This window comes from Anas acuta, chromosome Z (assembly GCF_963932015.1).
Source record: "Anas acuta chromosome Z, bAnaAcu1.1, whole genome shotgun sequence".
Taxonomy (NCBI): domain Eukaryota; kingdom Metazoa; phylum Chordata; class Aves; order Anseriformes; family Anatidae; genus Anas; species Anas acuta.
This window is the reverse complement of record NC_089017.1, coordinates 21,337,831-21,355,452: the sequence shown is the minus strand read 5'-3', so window position 1 is coordinate 21,355,452 and position 17,622 is coordinate 21,337,831. Positions and strand designations below refer to the sequence as shown.

Below are 17,622 nucleotides of genomic sequence, written 5' to 3'. Positions count from 1 at the left end.
GTACTTACTGCTTTCCAGAGGGGTAAAAAAGTTTGAACAAGACAAGGACAGTGCTTGAATACAAGCATAGAAAGCCCCCCACTGTAAGTGCCAACTAGAAAACAGCGTACTGCTGGATAAAAACAAGCAGTTCAGTAGCCTGCAACTCAGTCTTCTCCTAGTAACTAAACTGTAACTGATCTGTCTCATTTCATTGCAGCACCACTGTGGACTTTCTGCAAGAACTTGTGCCTTAACTGCTCTACAGTAGGGCACTCCTTAAAGGGAAATGGTCATATTCTTGCTGCTGTCTGCTTTGAATTCCAACACGTTAAAAGCTAACCACCCCATTGCTAAGCAAGGAGAGGGAGACTCCAACCTGATTGTAGGTAGCAAGGTGTTCCCTGCTCATTCTGCATGGCAGTGACAAATTGCATCCTGTAGCAGGATCTTCACACTCAGATCTGCATAGCAGACCATTCAGGCACAAAAAAGTATCATCCACAAAAAGGGCAGAGAAGTGAAACTAGGGTGTTCTCATCCAAAAGTACTTAAAGATGCTCCACCGTCCAGGATAATAAAATAAAACTTTGCAGACTGCCTGTGCATCATAGAAGAAAAGACCTTTCTTCAAAGATCTTAAAGTGAGGCAATACAGATCAATAAGGCTGGCAAACCTTTCTAGGCAGGTGACACACAAGTTCTGTTTCTAATTGCAGCCTGAGGTCATGTATTGCAGACTTCCTTTTAATGTGGCCAAGCCCAAACACATAATGGAGCATGGTTTTAGTCCAGGTGAACAGGGAAACACCCGTCTACTTACATGGATACTCCAGAAAGAGAAGCTATATATGACTGGTATTGCCAGTTGAACACTGATGTAAAGTTATTAAAGAAATTAGTAGCCATGGCAGCTTCTTCTCAAGTCTTAGAACAACAACTAGCTCAGTAAGTCTCTGAAGATCAATTAGATACCACTGTACAAACCTTAAGTCCCCTGTGTTGCTTGATTAGATTACGATAAAAGTAATTAAATCTGCTGTTTGTCTTTGCACTTTCTTTTTGCATTTCAAACTGGTGGGTTTATCTAGCACAGCTAGATTTTCTCAAACCTACCAAATACCACACAACACATGAAATAGATATTTGATTTCCTGCTTAACCTCAGCATAGCCTACTTGGGGTAAACAAACATGGAAATAAGTAGAATTTCTTCTCCCTGCACCTTACAACACTTGAGGAGTGAAGCAGAACTTGAAGGAGACCAAGTTAAACCAGATCTTTTGCTTATGAAACCTGAAAACTTGCAAGTTTGAGGCAACAGAACTTTGGTGTCTATTAAAAAAAGGAATAATTTTGAGAAAGGAACGGGGAGTCCTTTCAATTTGAAGCAGAATATGACACGAACAAGGAAGGTTGATTTAACTGCTATATAAGAAATAGAGATTCATCACAGAGTCAGAATAACTGAGGTTGCAAGGGTTATCTAGTCCCACCTTCTGCTCAGAGCAAGTCCGATTAGACATCCAAGTCTCCACCCTACAAGGAAGTATTCCTCAGAGAATTACAGTATCTACTCTTAAAGCCAGAGTGATTGTTATGAAACATAACTGGAAAACACAGGCAAAGATCGGGTTGGTCAAAGTGAAACAATCTGCATTGTTTATAATTAATCAAGTGTGTTAGTCTGGAATTGACTGTAAGCTTTAGTCAAGCTTTAAGGAGTTTCAACTGTAACCACTTATTGATAAAGCTGTAACTTACAGCTGCTGTTGGAAGACAGACCCAAGAGTGACAAAAGTGTGCCAAGAGGCAGAGAATGATTTTTTTCCTTTCCTAAAAGGGAAGTTTCAACAGTTTGGAACTGACAACGTTTAGGTTTGCTGCAGCATATGCTTGTATAGTCAGCTGAAACTGCTGATTCACCTTCCCCTAGAGTCTTCTTTCAGGAAACATACAATGACCAGCAGCAAGTCCACTTTGCAAATTTAGTAACATTAACACACGTGACATTGCTTGTCATTTAAGATCTCCTGCTGACACCTATGCTAAAATAATGCAATGTGTAAGACATAGCCAAACTTAGTTTTCCTCCTTGAAGGAGTATAACTTAATTAAGTCTAAGGAAAAAAACTTCTGCTATCTCTAGTAAAGGATTAAACACTTGAACAATACATCTCATCTTCCCCTGAAAGCATGGCTTCACATCTACAGGTTTCACTATTAGTGTCATGCCGCGCAAATAGGATGTGTCATCTTACCAGTCTTGGCTATACTTGCTTACTTAAACTAGCAATTTTGAGGTAATAAAGTCCTTCCAAGTTATTTCAGATCATGGGAGTGCAAAAAAGACAGATGGACATCTGTTCCCCTTCCTGCCAAACCCCAATCTGTTTGCACAAAAGCAAAAAAAAAAAAAAAAAGATCATTTTTTTCACAAAATACATTGTATAAGAATTACCTTAAAAGTTTCCTATTAGTGCTAAGCAGACACTGCATTTAACAAGCAGAAGATGCCAAGTCCTGCCATGCTTTTTAAAAGAATTAACCTTTTCAAAGTCTCCCCCAGTATTTTAAGTTCACATTAGCTCTGGCAGCTATTTCCTATTCTCTCATTATTTTTTTTTTTTTTTTTTTGAAGGGCCAATGGAGGAGGAGGGGTGACAAAAGAACCAAAAAGCTACAGATTTGTTTCAAAGTTCCCACTGTTGAATGTTACTGAATACGTATCATTGCTACTTGTGCACCCCACCCATGCGGCTCAGCAGCATCTACATACCCTATAGCTAGGGTGTAACTCCGGTCTGCTATTATCAACACAAGGAGATTTGCTTTAATCAAAGCACCCTGCTCACTGACACCCTTTACAAAGTCTGTTCAGAAAGAAAAAAGACTGAGTTTGGTAGATGGAGGCATACAGAGAATCTAACTTGCTTCTATTAAACTTAACACCGAGTATGGTTTGAGCTGATGAGTAATAATTGAGTAAACAGCATGCATCTCTATTTGGCAAGTGTAAACTTTTAACTGTTTCTAACTCACTACTTCCACGTTGCATTCCTGTACTTTCTGTTCTGGATACCAAGAAGAGCACTTCCCTGATTCGAAAGTGCACTTACACCAAGGTTAAGTCTGTCAGAGGTTTCTGCCTGAAAACAGTATTATGCATTGAGGCTACACAGAACAGTGCTGCTGCTGCTGCCACAGAGGGCCCAACTCATGCTGCTTGTGCCATTATGCCAGTTATAGGCACTTGCATTCCCCCCTATTCCCGTAAAATTAAAGTATACACTATCAGTATTATTTACCACAGCTATTTTTACAAAATAAATCAATAACACCTCTGCGTTTACCAGTAGAGTAAAACTTGTTTATAGAAATACTCCCACTTGTTTATAGAAATCAGGTTGGTTATTTACTGCATGGCCAGCTGCATGGCTGGTGCAGTAGCTTTGCTTAGTTTAAGTTACCTCAAGCATTAGAGGTAGCACCACCGTTACTTTAACCATGCACATCACCTGTCATTAAATAACATTACAGAAATATTGACTGACATGCTCCTAACAGCTTAGCAGCAGTATCACAGCCTTTACGGCTATCTGATATCAAGTTAGCACTTCCAAAAGTGTTTTTTTCCACATGGTATTGCACCCATGAGGCAACCCTTGGCCAACATGCATTTTGGCCTGTACTTTTCAGGCACTCTTTAGACATTCCTCCAGGCATTTCAGAACACCCTGGTTCAAAGTTATCTCTCCACAGTTTAACCATTACTAGATTTGAATCTTCAGTCAATTCACGTAGTTCGCTAATTCAAAGGAATTATAGGAGTAAAGAACCTCAAGTAAGTTTACTACTGCTTGGGGGGGCAGTGGTTTGAGAGAAGGAGAGTTCAAGACCTCTGCTAAGATTATGAAGACTACCTGTTAATGCTCAGACAAGATGGAGGAGAAAACTTTAATTAGGAACATATGGCAGACAGATCACTGCTTTAGTGGATACAAAGATTTAAGATAATCTTAAGTCCTCATATGCATACAGCTTCAAACTCAGATAAGGAGCTCCCATAAGAATAGCATACAAGCTCAGCTATCAACTATAATACTGCTAAGTTATGCAGACGTTCATGGGCCAGCCAGTCTCCATTCTCACCGTTCTTTAGAAAGCACCAGATTATCTAGTACAATTGCTTAAGAAACTGTACCCAAGCAGCACAAAGATTTGTTTCTGGAATGAAATGAAAATCCAAGACAGAAGAGTTGGAAAGACTTAATGTAATGGAACAACAATAAATACTTAACAACTGTGCTCACTGGAGAACGATAAAGTTACATTTACTTGTTTATAGGAAATACTATGCTGTACAAATATAGCACAAGTTACAATGTGTATCTAGAGATGAATTTAGTAGTTCACAATCTGAAGAAATAAAAAAAAAATCATGGTGTTGTGATACAGGATAGTCTACAAGACCCACAATGCAATCCTACTTTCTGTTCAACTTCTACGATCCTCAATAAGGAGTCCAGTTTTGGTGCTCAAAGAAGGTGAGGACAGGGTTCAGAGAATAGAAGGCAAAGCTGTAAAACATGTTCACATGAAGAATGACTGAGGAAAGGAGCACTGTTCAGTCCAAAAGAAAAGTCAATAAATTGTAGATGCTACAAAGATGAAGGAAGTGATCTCTTCTTCAGAATTACTGTAAATAGAACTGCTCTGTAAAGAAGAGCTCAGAACACAAGAAAATGATAGCAAAGAAGGAATCCTAACAGTAGAAACAAACATAGCATCTAATATTATCATGTGAGCTATGTCCATCCTTGAGGGAGGAATTTGGACTGATTTAACAACCCTTCATGAGCTCCCTTCAATTTATTTTCTCTTCTAATACTATACCAGTCAAAGCTCACTGAGGAACAACAAAGAAAATACAGTATTCACAGCTAAAGAAGGACTGATACACTTCCGAAGCTAAACAAGGTACTTAATTTGAGATGGCCACATCTTTCTCCTGTGTATTTCCCACTTCAGTCTGAGATTCAGGTCAAAATTCAAATAAGCAAACTTATTCAGAGTTCAGAAGGTCAGAGTTCAGAAGACTACTCTTGGATTTAACCTTTTGTTTAACTATCAGGGAGTGTTTTTGCAAATTTTACTTTGTAGGGAGACGTCAAATGTGAATACACAAGAATGTAAATTAGATCGTTTATGTCAACATACAACTGTGACAGATCAGCAGCAAGAGCAGATCTAAGTTACTGTGTATGATCCAGAAACAACTTATGGTTTCCTAGTTTTGAATCAAGAAGAGTTTTTGCAATGCCTTTCTGCGTATATCTGTACTACTAACCAGTGACTTGCCTACATGTTTAAGTCTGTTAAAGAGAGAATTGAACTTTTTATGGCTTAACACACATGAATGCTTATCTTCTGTATTCTCTCAGGCAAGTTCGACTGCTGCTGCGAGTCAGTGCCTCAACATGAGGCAATCCTCATGGCAAGTGAGGCACTTGCTCCTAAACCAGTATGCCAAACCTTGAGTTTTTACCATTTCAGAAAACTCCCAACAAGCTTAGCTAGATTTAGTTAACTACATATGCTTTAAGTGACCAGTGAGAGATTACACACATCATCAATACACAAGCATTTTAGGAATATTATATTATTGACACCAGCTTATTATTAATTTGTAATTTAGATGTTCTCTTTTATGATCACAAATTCTCTAACTACAAACACCTATTATATAAACTGAAAACCACAAGTAACCACACCAAGAATTAGTATGTGAATCCTGGATATTTTAACAATGTGAAGCAAACAACCTGCGCTCTAGTAGTACTGAGAGGACTACAATCTCCCAAGTAGACCACAAGCTATACAATTTAGCTGGCTTTTCCTTCTATACCAACATTTACCTTATTTCAGAATTACAGCCATCTGTACTTGTACATGAGATCCAATTCACTCCGGTATCTTGCATAATATATGCATGAGCTATATTAGAGCTAGCTGTAAAGCATTACAGAAACTAATATGCTATCCTCCACAATTGTCAGCAAAGAGAGAAATTCAGACTGTTGTGCTGCAGAGCAATATAACATGGCAACTCAGTTCAGTTTGAAAGAGAATATTTAGCTGTCACTGAAACTACCTGAGATCTGATTTGTTCCAACATTTAGGCTGCAAATGTCAGAAAAAAAGGGCTTCATCACCATTTTTGTACAATTGTAATTATGAACCTGAGAAATGAAGGTGAGGTTAAATCCTTACTTACTCTCATACCTCCTATTCCTTCCTTCAGCTGCACTGTTGCTTTGATTTAGGCCAGTCTTACTTGTGAACTGTTATTGAGAAACTTGCGTTGAGATGAAACATCAAAAAGTGAGAAGATTAGGAAGCCACATTCTTTCTCCTCTTCAGACCTCAACATCTACTACTGATGAAACAAATGACGGAAAAATCACACATCACAGAACACCTAAACTCCAGGAGAGGAAGTAGATTGAGAAATGGCAACAGACACTGTTTCTGTCCCCTCCCCACCCTATGACACATCTGAAAATACACTCTTGGCACATTTATTTTAAAAATAATCAAGAATGCATTTATAACTAGCATTCACTGATCAACGTTAGAAGAGATATGGTTTGCTAGAATGACTTGGCAGCAATTCACTAAGCTTCCTAAAAAAACAGTTAAGGGTCAAAACATCTGTGTAGACTTCTGAAGATCTTTTGCAGTGTTTCCACATACACGTAAACGTTGTTTGTGTGTTTACGTGGGCTATTGATTTCAATGGCTCCATAAAGACCTACCAAATAGCAAAATGAAATTTAATGTACAAAACTATCTACTGACGACAGAAATGTATATTTCTCATTCAACTTCAATTTTTAAAAGTTTGTTATAGCAGTATGATGCATATATATTTTTTTAATATAGCATTCCTTCTTTGCATGTTCAGAATGAATAGGGAAGTACAAACTTACTCATTTAAGTTTCTCTCCAGACATGCAACAGATTTGGAGTGATTTATTTGCATGGTTTTACTTGCATTATCAGTAAATTAGTTCAGTCTTGGGGCAGAACTAGAGATGTATAGAAAAGGAGAAAAAGACTGTCTTAGCAAAATTTCATAGGCTTTCATTAGCTGAGGAGTGCTATGAACAACTTAAAGATGTAGTACCCTTCTACACTCTTCATTTCCTCTTGATATTCTGAGCTCTACTTTCAAGAAATTAAACTTCATGACAGTTTCTGACTAGATTAACTAGTCAGAAAATTCTTGCTGTGGCATCCCCTGCTAATAAAACAATATAGTATGAGAAAGTTATCTTCAGTAGCATTTTTCAGTATCTTCATATAGTTAACAAAAATAATTTTATGTATCAATATTTACACAGTATTCAAACAAAAGCTCTACTTAATACTGTTAACATGAAAATTTAAGTACCTATGCAATTGGATGGACAGACAAGCATTTGGGACTCAGTCTGAGGCTGAAACATTCTAATTACAGAACAAAATAGGAAACAGAGATATTCTGGATGCTTATCATCAAGATGGAAGTGAAACTTGATATTTTCTCTGAGCTTGGAAAGATAAGTTACTCTTGCACAATCTTACACTTAGACAGAAACATAAGACTACTTGGCCTACTCAAAAAGAAGGCTGAAGTTAACTTTAAGAAATGCTTTAATATCATATCTCAGTATTTTAGCTGGTATCCTTCTCACTTTACCCAGAAGCTGATTTGTATGAATGGATTTAAGCAGTCTGACATTAGAGTACCTTTTTAGATTTGGAACAATCTTAAAGAGATCTCTCAAACCATTAAAAATATTTTGTGCGTTATTTTGTTAAATTAAAGATACTTCAAGTGCAAAACATTATAGTGATCTAGTTTTAGCCATTGGGAGTTTACCTTTCTATGGTGTTGTACTAGACTGTCAGAAGTCCACCTCTACCCCTTGTCCTCTCCTCAGGAACCTATCTGCTGGCTTTTCCACTTCACCATTACAACTAGTATTAGTAGTAATATTTTTTCAATGGCTAACAGCATATTCACATTGACAAAGCAAAACACAACATGTGGATGACCTTAAGAGTGAAATTAACTTCTTTTAATACTTTGTGAATAAGGAAACTCTCAACTTTTTTTTTCTAGGTTACATAGAAAAGATGGCCACACGTTATGTGGTTAACAAACATTCTGTGAAAATTTCAAGCTGATTTTTTTCCTCCACAGTGGTATTCAAAAGTGCCTTATTAATTGCCATTGATATTGGGCTGTTGAAAGATTGTTCTGCAGTTTTCTAAATGAATCTATTAACTAGAATCCAAATTCAGGAAAAAGAGTAATTTCAAAACTGAATGTCCCAATTCTAGTTTACCTGTCTGGAAATGAATCAACTTTTAATAAACTAAGTCAACTGTTTGAATACTTCTGCAAAAATTTAATTTTATTAGCCAACTTTTTGGACCTTTACTGTCTTACCTAGATCTGTATTAAAAAACAAAACAAAACAAAAAAGATGTAAAATCTTACTGAGTTTCTTTTGACAACTGGAAGTTGTAGAATATTAAGAATTTCACAAGATTAGAATTATTTAACAAATTATTTAATAAAGTAAACTTTGGGGAAACAAGCAATATGTGAGGAAAAACTGCTTAAAAAAGTCAGTAAGTTTTAATCATCCTGATTTTTCTGTATAGCACTATTCTACATAGCTGACTTCTCTCAATGCCTAAACAGCAGTATAAACAATGAAGTAATCACTCTTTCATCAAGGTATCCACTTTGATGCCTTTCACAGATGTGAAAACACATGCCTCCTGCTCTAGATATACTTACCTCATATATCATCATTTCAAAATGAAAAAGGAAGCCTATCTACTCACGTGCCAGAACTACTACATATATGAGTATATGGAGAATGACTTCTTCTAGTATGACCCAAAGACAGTAATTTTAAGAAGTTCAACAAGACTTGATAACACATTTGTTTGATAAACACACAATTTTGATCTGCATTTTCACAATTTTGTCAGTTTATTTTGTTAAATAATCACAAAGTCAATAATGAACACATGCAGAAACTGTGTGCAAAAATTAAAGATGGAAAAGAAGAAACCCAAGCTGATGCAGAGTTTCTCATAAAACATTCATTTCTAAAAATTCTCAGCAATTCTCTGAGTGTTCAACTCAGGCGTTAAATGAATGTCACAAAAACATTATCTGAATTTCAAGACTTCAGAAGAACATTTAAGTTAATTTACTCAAAATGAGTTAATTTATCCAGGTTGTTCTCAGTGTACTGCAATTCACACCTCCCCCCCCCCCCCCCCCATATTTATACCTTTGGAAGTAATGCAAATTAGTAGGGTAGAAAAATCAAATCTACCAGTACAGAGAGAGTAAAGAACGAAAATGTGAGAAGAAACACCTTCTACTTCAACAAAAAAGTAAATCTTACTTGGTTATTCACACTGTATAGAACAGATACAATTTACTTGCTTGAAGTTGCATGCATTCTTCATGTTCTCTACATGTAAACCTAGATGCTTTCTCACAGCACAGCCCTAATAACATTTCTCTAATCTCAGGTTAGAGATTCTATATTCCATCTTCAAACTGCCGTACAGATTTGGAGTCAGTCCTTGGGTTTATTATTTAAGAGAGCAACTTCTCAGAAACATCAGTACCCTCATGCTCATCTTTTTTTTTTTTTTAAACACACTAGAGAATTGAAGAAACTGTCTGCTCTTGAGTTCTTTGGCAATACATATTGCCATTAGATCGAAGAAAAGGTCATCAGCCATCTCAGACCTGACAATCTCTTAGGGCTGGAGAATAAAGAAACTTTCTAACGAAGCTTTGCCATTACAACCAGCTATTTTACAGACATATGTACGTGCTCAGTACATTTAATGAAACATTTAAGTAGAAGAACGGGCTCGTGGCTTGCACATGCACCATTCCCTCATTTGCCTCACTGATGGTCTTTGATTTTCCCCTCCTCCCGTTCCAGGAAATTAATGAGCCTTTTAGAAGCTGTACTTGAAACATTTCATGTGCATTCAAGAACCTCAATACAAGAAAAGGCAAATGCCCTGATAAAAGCAAACAGCAGCAAATTCTAACACTTTATGCTTGAACATTAAATGTTTCACATTTCTTAGCTACCAGTTAACTGCTTAGCAACATCAACAAGTAAGTTTTTCTAAGTCTACTCATACTCAAATTTAATATAAAGTTCATTTTAAATCAGTGTTTTCTCTGTTCAGAGAACAATGAAACAGTCATAAAGTTTCAGTCTGTCTTGCATACTCTAAAGATAAACAACCTTGTGACATGCTACAGTAATTCTCACAAACATACTTTTGTTAGCAAACAGCTTCTGCAGCCTACCAGAACTAGCTACCCACTCAGCAAGCAACAAAGAGCTTCAAAAACAAAAAAGCATAGTATTTTATATGGCAATAGATTCAAGTTAATCAAAATGATTACTTAGTGGAAGAAATAATTTCCTCTCACAAGTTTATTCAATTATGTATCAATTCAAGAACACATTTCTAAACAGAACAAAAATTTGCCTCCTAGCAATAGCTTTTCAAGGGATTTTTGCTTGAACTTCATTAATCTGACCAGGAAAGTTCCTTTAGAAAGTTTCAGAGTAAGAAATGAGTTTTTTTTGACTCATAAAAGTCCATCATGGGTTTAAATATAAAGCTTCTACAAGAGTTAAAGAAAAATTAAAGGATGAGTGAAGCTACCTAAAGCTACAGATCATGGAAATTGAATGAACTTCCACCCTGTCAATATTGTATATTTCCTACAAAGATTACGCGAATTTTAGGAAAACAGAGCACTAACCACTTTAGTTTTGAAAATACCTTGCTGAAGCAAGATAGTTGGACATGTTTCCAACAAACATTAAAGATTATCAGATCACAACTGTATGTTTTGTGTTTATTTCATTAAACCAAACACCTCTTTATTTATGTGCATACAGGACTTTTCCAAGGCTTCTGGTGTTCAGATTACATATTTTAGGAGGACCATTTTGCAGAAACAGATACACTTTCATACCTAAGGCATCTACCATGCAAAGTTATCACTGCGTTAAAAAGACAGATTATTGCACTGGAAAAAATGATAGTAACATGATTTTCTGAGTTCTGAGTGCAAGCTAGTGTTACAAAACTGCATTACCTTTTAGTGTTTTCTTTGCTTTGTTTTGGATTGATAAGGGTATTTATGTGCATACTACAACGATAATTTTAAATAACGTACTGTTTTAGTATATTATATGGTTTGATTTTAAATTTAGGAGCTGGGTGCCACTCCACTTAATGAAAACAACTTGTAAACAGTACAAAGTAATACACATGAAACTGAAAAGAGACAAATCACCTGCTGAATCTTTCACCAAACCTTGTTTGTATTTCAGTCCAACGTTAGGCAACCAGGGTTTCCATGTACCCACCACCCCATGTGTGAAGACCCCCATGCCCTTAGAGAAGTTTTTGAAATGCCAGCTCTACAGATGTGCAATCCAACAACTTGTTTGGTGCATCCTCTTGAGACATATCTTTCAGGTATTCCAAGCATAAACTTTCATCTCAAAAGTACTCAGATTAGGTTTCTATTTTTTCACTAAATTATGGAAAGCGATCCTGATTTTGCAACTTCATTTTGTATGCTAAATCTATCAAAATGAAGGCACGATGCTAAGCTACAAATGGACTGGAATCCTAATCACGATTTTAGACAACTTACCTAAAGACAGCACTTAAATTTTAAGAGGTTATTATAAAGATCCCCCAAGAAAAGGTGATACTTCCTAATTACATATAGTACTTTGAGAAGCTCAAAGTGAAAAGAAGTAAAATGTAGGTAACAAAATGTATGTACCTACTTTGTTATCTATTTTAATATTTATTCCTGCAACATATTTAGAATCCAGATACAGGATCTGGATTGCACTGGATACTGTAATTAAACTTGCCTATCTTGTATCTGAAAACAGAGCGGATACTTTATATCCAATATGCTTTGAAAAAAAAAAACAAAAACTCAGACCTTCAAGCACTTTAGGTAAAAGAAAATAACGGAGTTCATTGGAAGAAGACACAGATCAGGACAACTAAAAATACTAATGAAGAGTAGAGCCTTAGAAGACAGAAACAAAAGCCAGTAATCTGATTGAGTAAAAGCTGCCAAATGATGAAATAGATGAACCTAAAACCAGAATGATAACCTAAGAGAATGGACTGCAACACTAACAAGTTCAATGTCTAGGACAGATAAGAAACAATTTGATAATGAGAAAAGTGGCTTTTTATTAGTTTCGTCCATCCTAAATATGAAGCGAACTTTCTTCTTTTTCAAAATAGAGAGTTCCAGAAAGTTCACAGTTGTTAGCTCCTAGTCTTCTAAACTTCTATCTATGCAGGACAAGCAAATTAATTCATTTGGAACATAATTAACACATTGCTTACATCTTGCAACTTTTGTCTGTCATAGATATCTTGAGTACTTTACTGACTACTCAGTGAAGCTTACAACTCCCACAAGGACCACCAGATCTGATGAGAGAGAAAAGAAATAAAGAGAAAACATACCTTGTGTTGTTCTATTGCATCTACCCACTGTTGCCTGTGGTCTGGGTCCTGAGCTCGGAGGTACCAAACACTATCGTTTACACTAATATCAAATCTGCATTCATCAAAGTCATGGGGCTGTGAAAGAAAAGTGAAAGAATAGCTAGAATTAGTAACATGATCAGCAATATCTCACAGAATATTTTGACATTCAGATATTGTAATTACCAAAACTGATCTATACAGCCTTGAATTCATCCTAAATTCTATATTCAATTTTAAGTAGCTGTCTCCACTAATTAACATACTCTTTCATAATGAAAACTGTCAGTCTTCTGAACCAGAAGCCAAACCGCTTAATGCATTCTAATTAAACAAAAAAAAAATATCACAAACAGTGACCATAACTCCATACTTCCAAACAAATCTTTTAGCATTTAGTGAACACAGACAGGAAAGTACACAAGTATAATTATTTTTATTTTTTAAATTTCAGAGCAAGAAAGACAAATTAAAGTTACTGCTATCAGTACTGATTTTAGATGAGGGAAAACAAAATGCAGCAAAAGCCACCAAGGCAGAACCATAAAAACAGACTCCAGTAAAACATGGATGAGGCAACAAGAGGAAGCTGTTGCACTCTACCTCCAATTGTTTTTACCATCTAAGACATGAACATCAGATAATTGGGAGCAATATTCAATCCTTTCCCGTATCACTGCTTGAATAGTTCTAACTTTAAATTCACATCCCTGAAATATTAAAAAGCTTTCACTAAAATTACAACGGAGTGGGTAAGAAAAGGGGAACAATCTCACCTGCCTTTTGCCCTGACACTGTTAAAGTTGATCCCTAGCAAACATCCAACATAGAGCACAACTACTGTTCCCTTCATTGAAAATTACTCTTAAAGAAGCAGAACAGTTAGAGCTGAGTACTTTCTTGATTTTTTTTCTATATACAATGAGAAGTTAAATGTACAAATACTATAGGAAACCAATGGGCTTATGGGTTAGGGCAAGTGATGTGATCCTGAGGGCCACAAATACTGACTCTTGATGCCAAAGACAAGGCTATATAAGTCCCCGTCCTTTAATGATTAAAGACATGGTCTACACCACAGTCATCTTGCAGGCAACTAAAGCACTGTGGATCACTCATGAAACACTTCACAAAAGAAAACCAAATAATGTCTTATCTTTTGGTCCATGCAAGAATCCATAGCATCAGTAAGAACTATTTTCAAAGGATCTGGAAGTCAGAAGCTACTTACATGTAAAACACAATCTTATTTAAATCTACTAATGAAAAATAGAACAAAAGCCAACAAGCAAATAAGGAGCTATGAAGAGTTTAACAATGTATGTGAAATCACTTTTTTTCTTACTAGCTTCATGTATTTGGTCAAGCATCTGAACCGAAGTTCAAATTAGAAAATTTAACTTCCCCATAAAAAACAGAAACTGACAAAACTGACATTCAAGTGAATCAACTACCTGCTATTACTTAACATTATTTCAATTATTTCATCTTATTTCAAACAACATTCAAAACTGCTTGTGCACACTGCTTTGTTCTTCTAGAACCACTGAACAGAGGGATTAGAGACACCATGTTTTCTAGTCAAGGCCCCTTTTTTCAAACTAGATTTGCTACGTATGTTTTTTTCTAAATATGATAAAGATGTTTATCTGCTTGAAATGAAACTTGTCATATCAATGTGTAAGGCTTGTAACCCTGATTGCAACCATACCTGCTAGACCTTCTTTTGGCCATGTGGTAGGGGATATGCACTTCGAGCAATGGAAGGCTCTGGCAGAAGTTTCCCCAAAAGCAAAAGACCAAGAGTTAGCTATAGAAGTTTTGCCTGCCATGACAGTAATTTCCTGCTTCATCTGTATCTGAGGTCCTCTGGGAAGAGTTAAAAGTTGTTACGTGGTCTATCCAGTTAGAAAGCCTTATCAGAACTATTCTTAAAAGCCTGCAGTGTAACTAATCCCATATTTCCATGCAGAACTTATTTCAATGCACAACCATCCTTGCTGTCAGAAAGCTTCTTCCAGTCTCTAACCTAAACAACTTTTACTGTCATTTAAGACCATTACCTATTTGCCCTTTTCAAAGGCAGGCTTATGCATTTCTTTTTTCTTTTCATAGCAACACTTAATATTTGAAAAACACTATGCCTTTTCAATGATAAAGGAAAGGAAAATGCTATACTTGAAGTTTAGTTAAAAATTTTGAACACCTTTCTGGACCATTCACTAAATGTCCACTTCTGCATTACTCATACTTAGAATATTAGATCATCTAAAAATCAGATCCAGGGCTTACATTGGGCTTACCAAGGTTTTGGTAGTGGAGGCTGCAGGGTGGCCTCTATGAGAAAAGCCCAGCAGCTGCCCCCATGTCAGATCAGAGCCAGCTCCAGACGCTCCAAAAGGGACCCGCTGTTGGCCAGAGAGCGATGCTACTTGGGCCTCTGAGAGAACAGACTGAAGACAGACTGAAGAAAGGGAGAAAAACTGCTGTGCAACAGCAGCTGGGAGAGAGGAGTGAGCAGCAGCCCTGCAGCCCCCCAGGTGAGTGCAGCAGGAGGGCAGGAGGTGCTGCAGGCAGGCAGCAGCAGTTCCCCTGCCGGCTGTGCAGGGAGAGGCCCCTGGTGGAGCAGGCTGTCCCCCTGCAGCCCATGGGTCCCACATGGAGCAGATCTCCACGCTGCAGCCCCCCCATGGGTGGAGGAGCCCCCGGTGGAGCAGGTGGATGTGGCCTGGAGGAGGCTGCAGCCCATGGAGAGCCCCCGCAGGAGCAGGCCCCGGGCCGGAGCTGCAGCCCGTGGAGAGGAGCCCATGCAGGAGCAGGGGGTCTGGGGGGAGCTGCCCCCACCCGTGGGGGACCCGTGCTGGAGCAGTTTGCTCCTGGGGGATGGATGGACCCCGTGGATGGACCCCGTGGGACAGAGCTGTGTGGGAGCAGTGCTTGAAGAGCTGCTGCCTGTGGGCAGCCCCCGCAGGATCAGTTCAGGAAGGACGGCATCCCGTGGGAGGGACCCCATGGTGCAGGGGCAGAAAGGGACTGTGAAGGAGCGGTGGAGACAAAGCATCAGGGACTGACCGCAGCCCCCATTCCCCATTCTTCTCTGGGACAAGGGGAGGAAGAGGTAGAAGATGATGGATGGGGGAAGGTGTTTGTAGTTTGCTTTGAGTTCTCCCTGTTCTAGTCTGTTAGCAAAAGGCAATTAATTACATGAATCTCCCTATGCTGTTTTGCTTGTGACAATAATTGGCGAGTTATGTCCTTGTCCTTATCTCAGTCCTGTGAGCCTTTTTTCACCATATTTCCTCCTCACAGTCTTTTGAGGAGCACAAAGGAAGGCACAAAGTGGTGGAGCTAAGCTAGTCATCAGTTAGAAACTACCACAGGGTTATACTAAGCTCACTGCAATTTTGTGTTAATAAAACCCAGCTAAACCAGTGCTCCTGTCAGACAAGTTGCTTGAAGATAAGAAATCTCTACTAAATGTCAAATACTGCATCAAAAGGAAGTCTTGTAGGCATAACACGTTTCACTTTTGTCAAAACCATACTCCCTATTTTTGTAGTAAATATAGTTGATTAATATGTAATTACAATACAGATGAGGATCCGTTTTTTTTTTCCCAGCAACTACAATCATTTGCATTAATTTCCTTATTTTCTTCATTTTTCTTTTCTTTTTAAGATGGACTCTACCATAAGAACCCACTAAGTCCTTGTTTAGCATTCATTTAATGTCAAAGTCAAGTTCTCTAAATGCATTTTATCAAGAACAAATAAAACACCTGAATCACAAGTGACCTGCTCTTTCTTTAACCCAGAAAAAATTGTTCATTAACCCCTTACTCAACCCAGAATGAGTTCATATTTTATTTTTATTTATAACTGTGCAACGTGAAAGCATAGCTTTTTGGTGCTGTTAAATTCTCCTTACTGCTGAGCTCTGGACAAACTTCCTTGGCTTCCCCCTCTTGCTATAGATGTTTTCTTTTCTCTAGTTGCATCTAGCAAAGAAGTATTATACACCACTTGTCAGGTCTGTCCTTCATCCTGCTATCATCATCCATCCCCCCCAACTAGTTTGAATCTTTCCTCACAGCTTGAGTTTTTCCTTTCTTCTCCCCTTCACTTTCTTCCTGTAGATCTCACCTTATTTCACCTACATCTTTTTTTTCTGAAGGTCATTGCTCCTAGCTTAGCATTCACTTTCCTCCATATGCTCAGAAGTGATTATAAAGTGGTATAGCTCTCAGACAGCCACCTGACAAGACACTGGAGGGATAAAACAGGATAATTTTCATGTGTAACAAGCTGAGGACCTGTGCTGATGGCAAGGTATGTTCTGCTGCCTTTTCACAATCAAGATAAAACAAGGAAGAGAGGAATGTTTTAGTCACATGAGGAAGTAGAAAGCAAAGAGTCACCATCTACCCTCAGGAACTAAAGCAGGTTGGAGAACTTCTAATGCTCTCTCCTACCATCTTCTACCCCAACAGCAACCTCAAGCAGCATACACACACAAACTGAGAGATCAGTGGGGAACAAAACCCAGACTAACATGACACTGAGCAGGAGCATTCAAAAAACATTTAGAGAGTTTTTCAAAGGTGAGTTTAGCAGCCGTTACAAGACTGAGGCAGAGTAAGCCTGTGTTTGCCAAGGGCTTGTTCGAGAGCCAGCATTTCAAAGAAAAATACCTGAATCAATTTCATGCAAGAATACTCTACAAGAAATAGGCCTCCAGCATCCACAAATGTCCTTTCTGTATGCCTCCTAAGCTTTCTTCTGAGGCATCTGCAGAAAAATCTACCGAAATAAAGGCAAGTAAAAGAATTCAGGTATCCCCAGTCCTTCTGGGTTAAAACAACTGGTATCAACTCTTAAATTCTGAGCAGGCATGGTCAATTTACATGAAGAAACATTTACTTGGCTACAGTTACTGAGTAAGTCTGAAGCCAGCTCAGGTCTCATGAGTCATAGCTGACTGCACTGCTACAGG

At 37.8% G+C, this 17,622-nt stretch overlaps 1 protein-coding gene across 2 annotated transcripts in view; it reads right to left on the bottom strand.

Annotated features, from left to right (window-relative positions):
* CERT1 (ceramide transporter 1) overlaps positions 1-17,622 on the bottom strand; it is a 79,032-nt gene that overhangs the window by 41,058 nt on the left and 20,352 nt on the right. For both annotated transcript variants that reach the window (XM_068667507.1, XM_068667508.1), the window contains exon 3: positions 12,610-12,726. In XM_068667507.1, the coding sequence (XP_068523608.1) occupies positions 12,610-12,726 (117 nt within the window). The remainder of the gene's footprint in view (positions 1-12,609; positions 12,727-17,622) is intronic.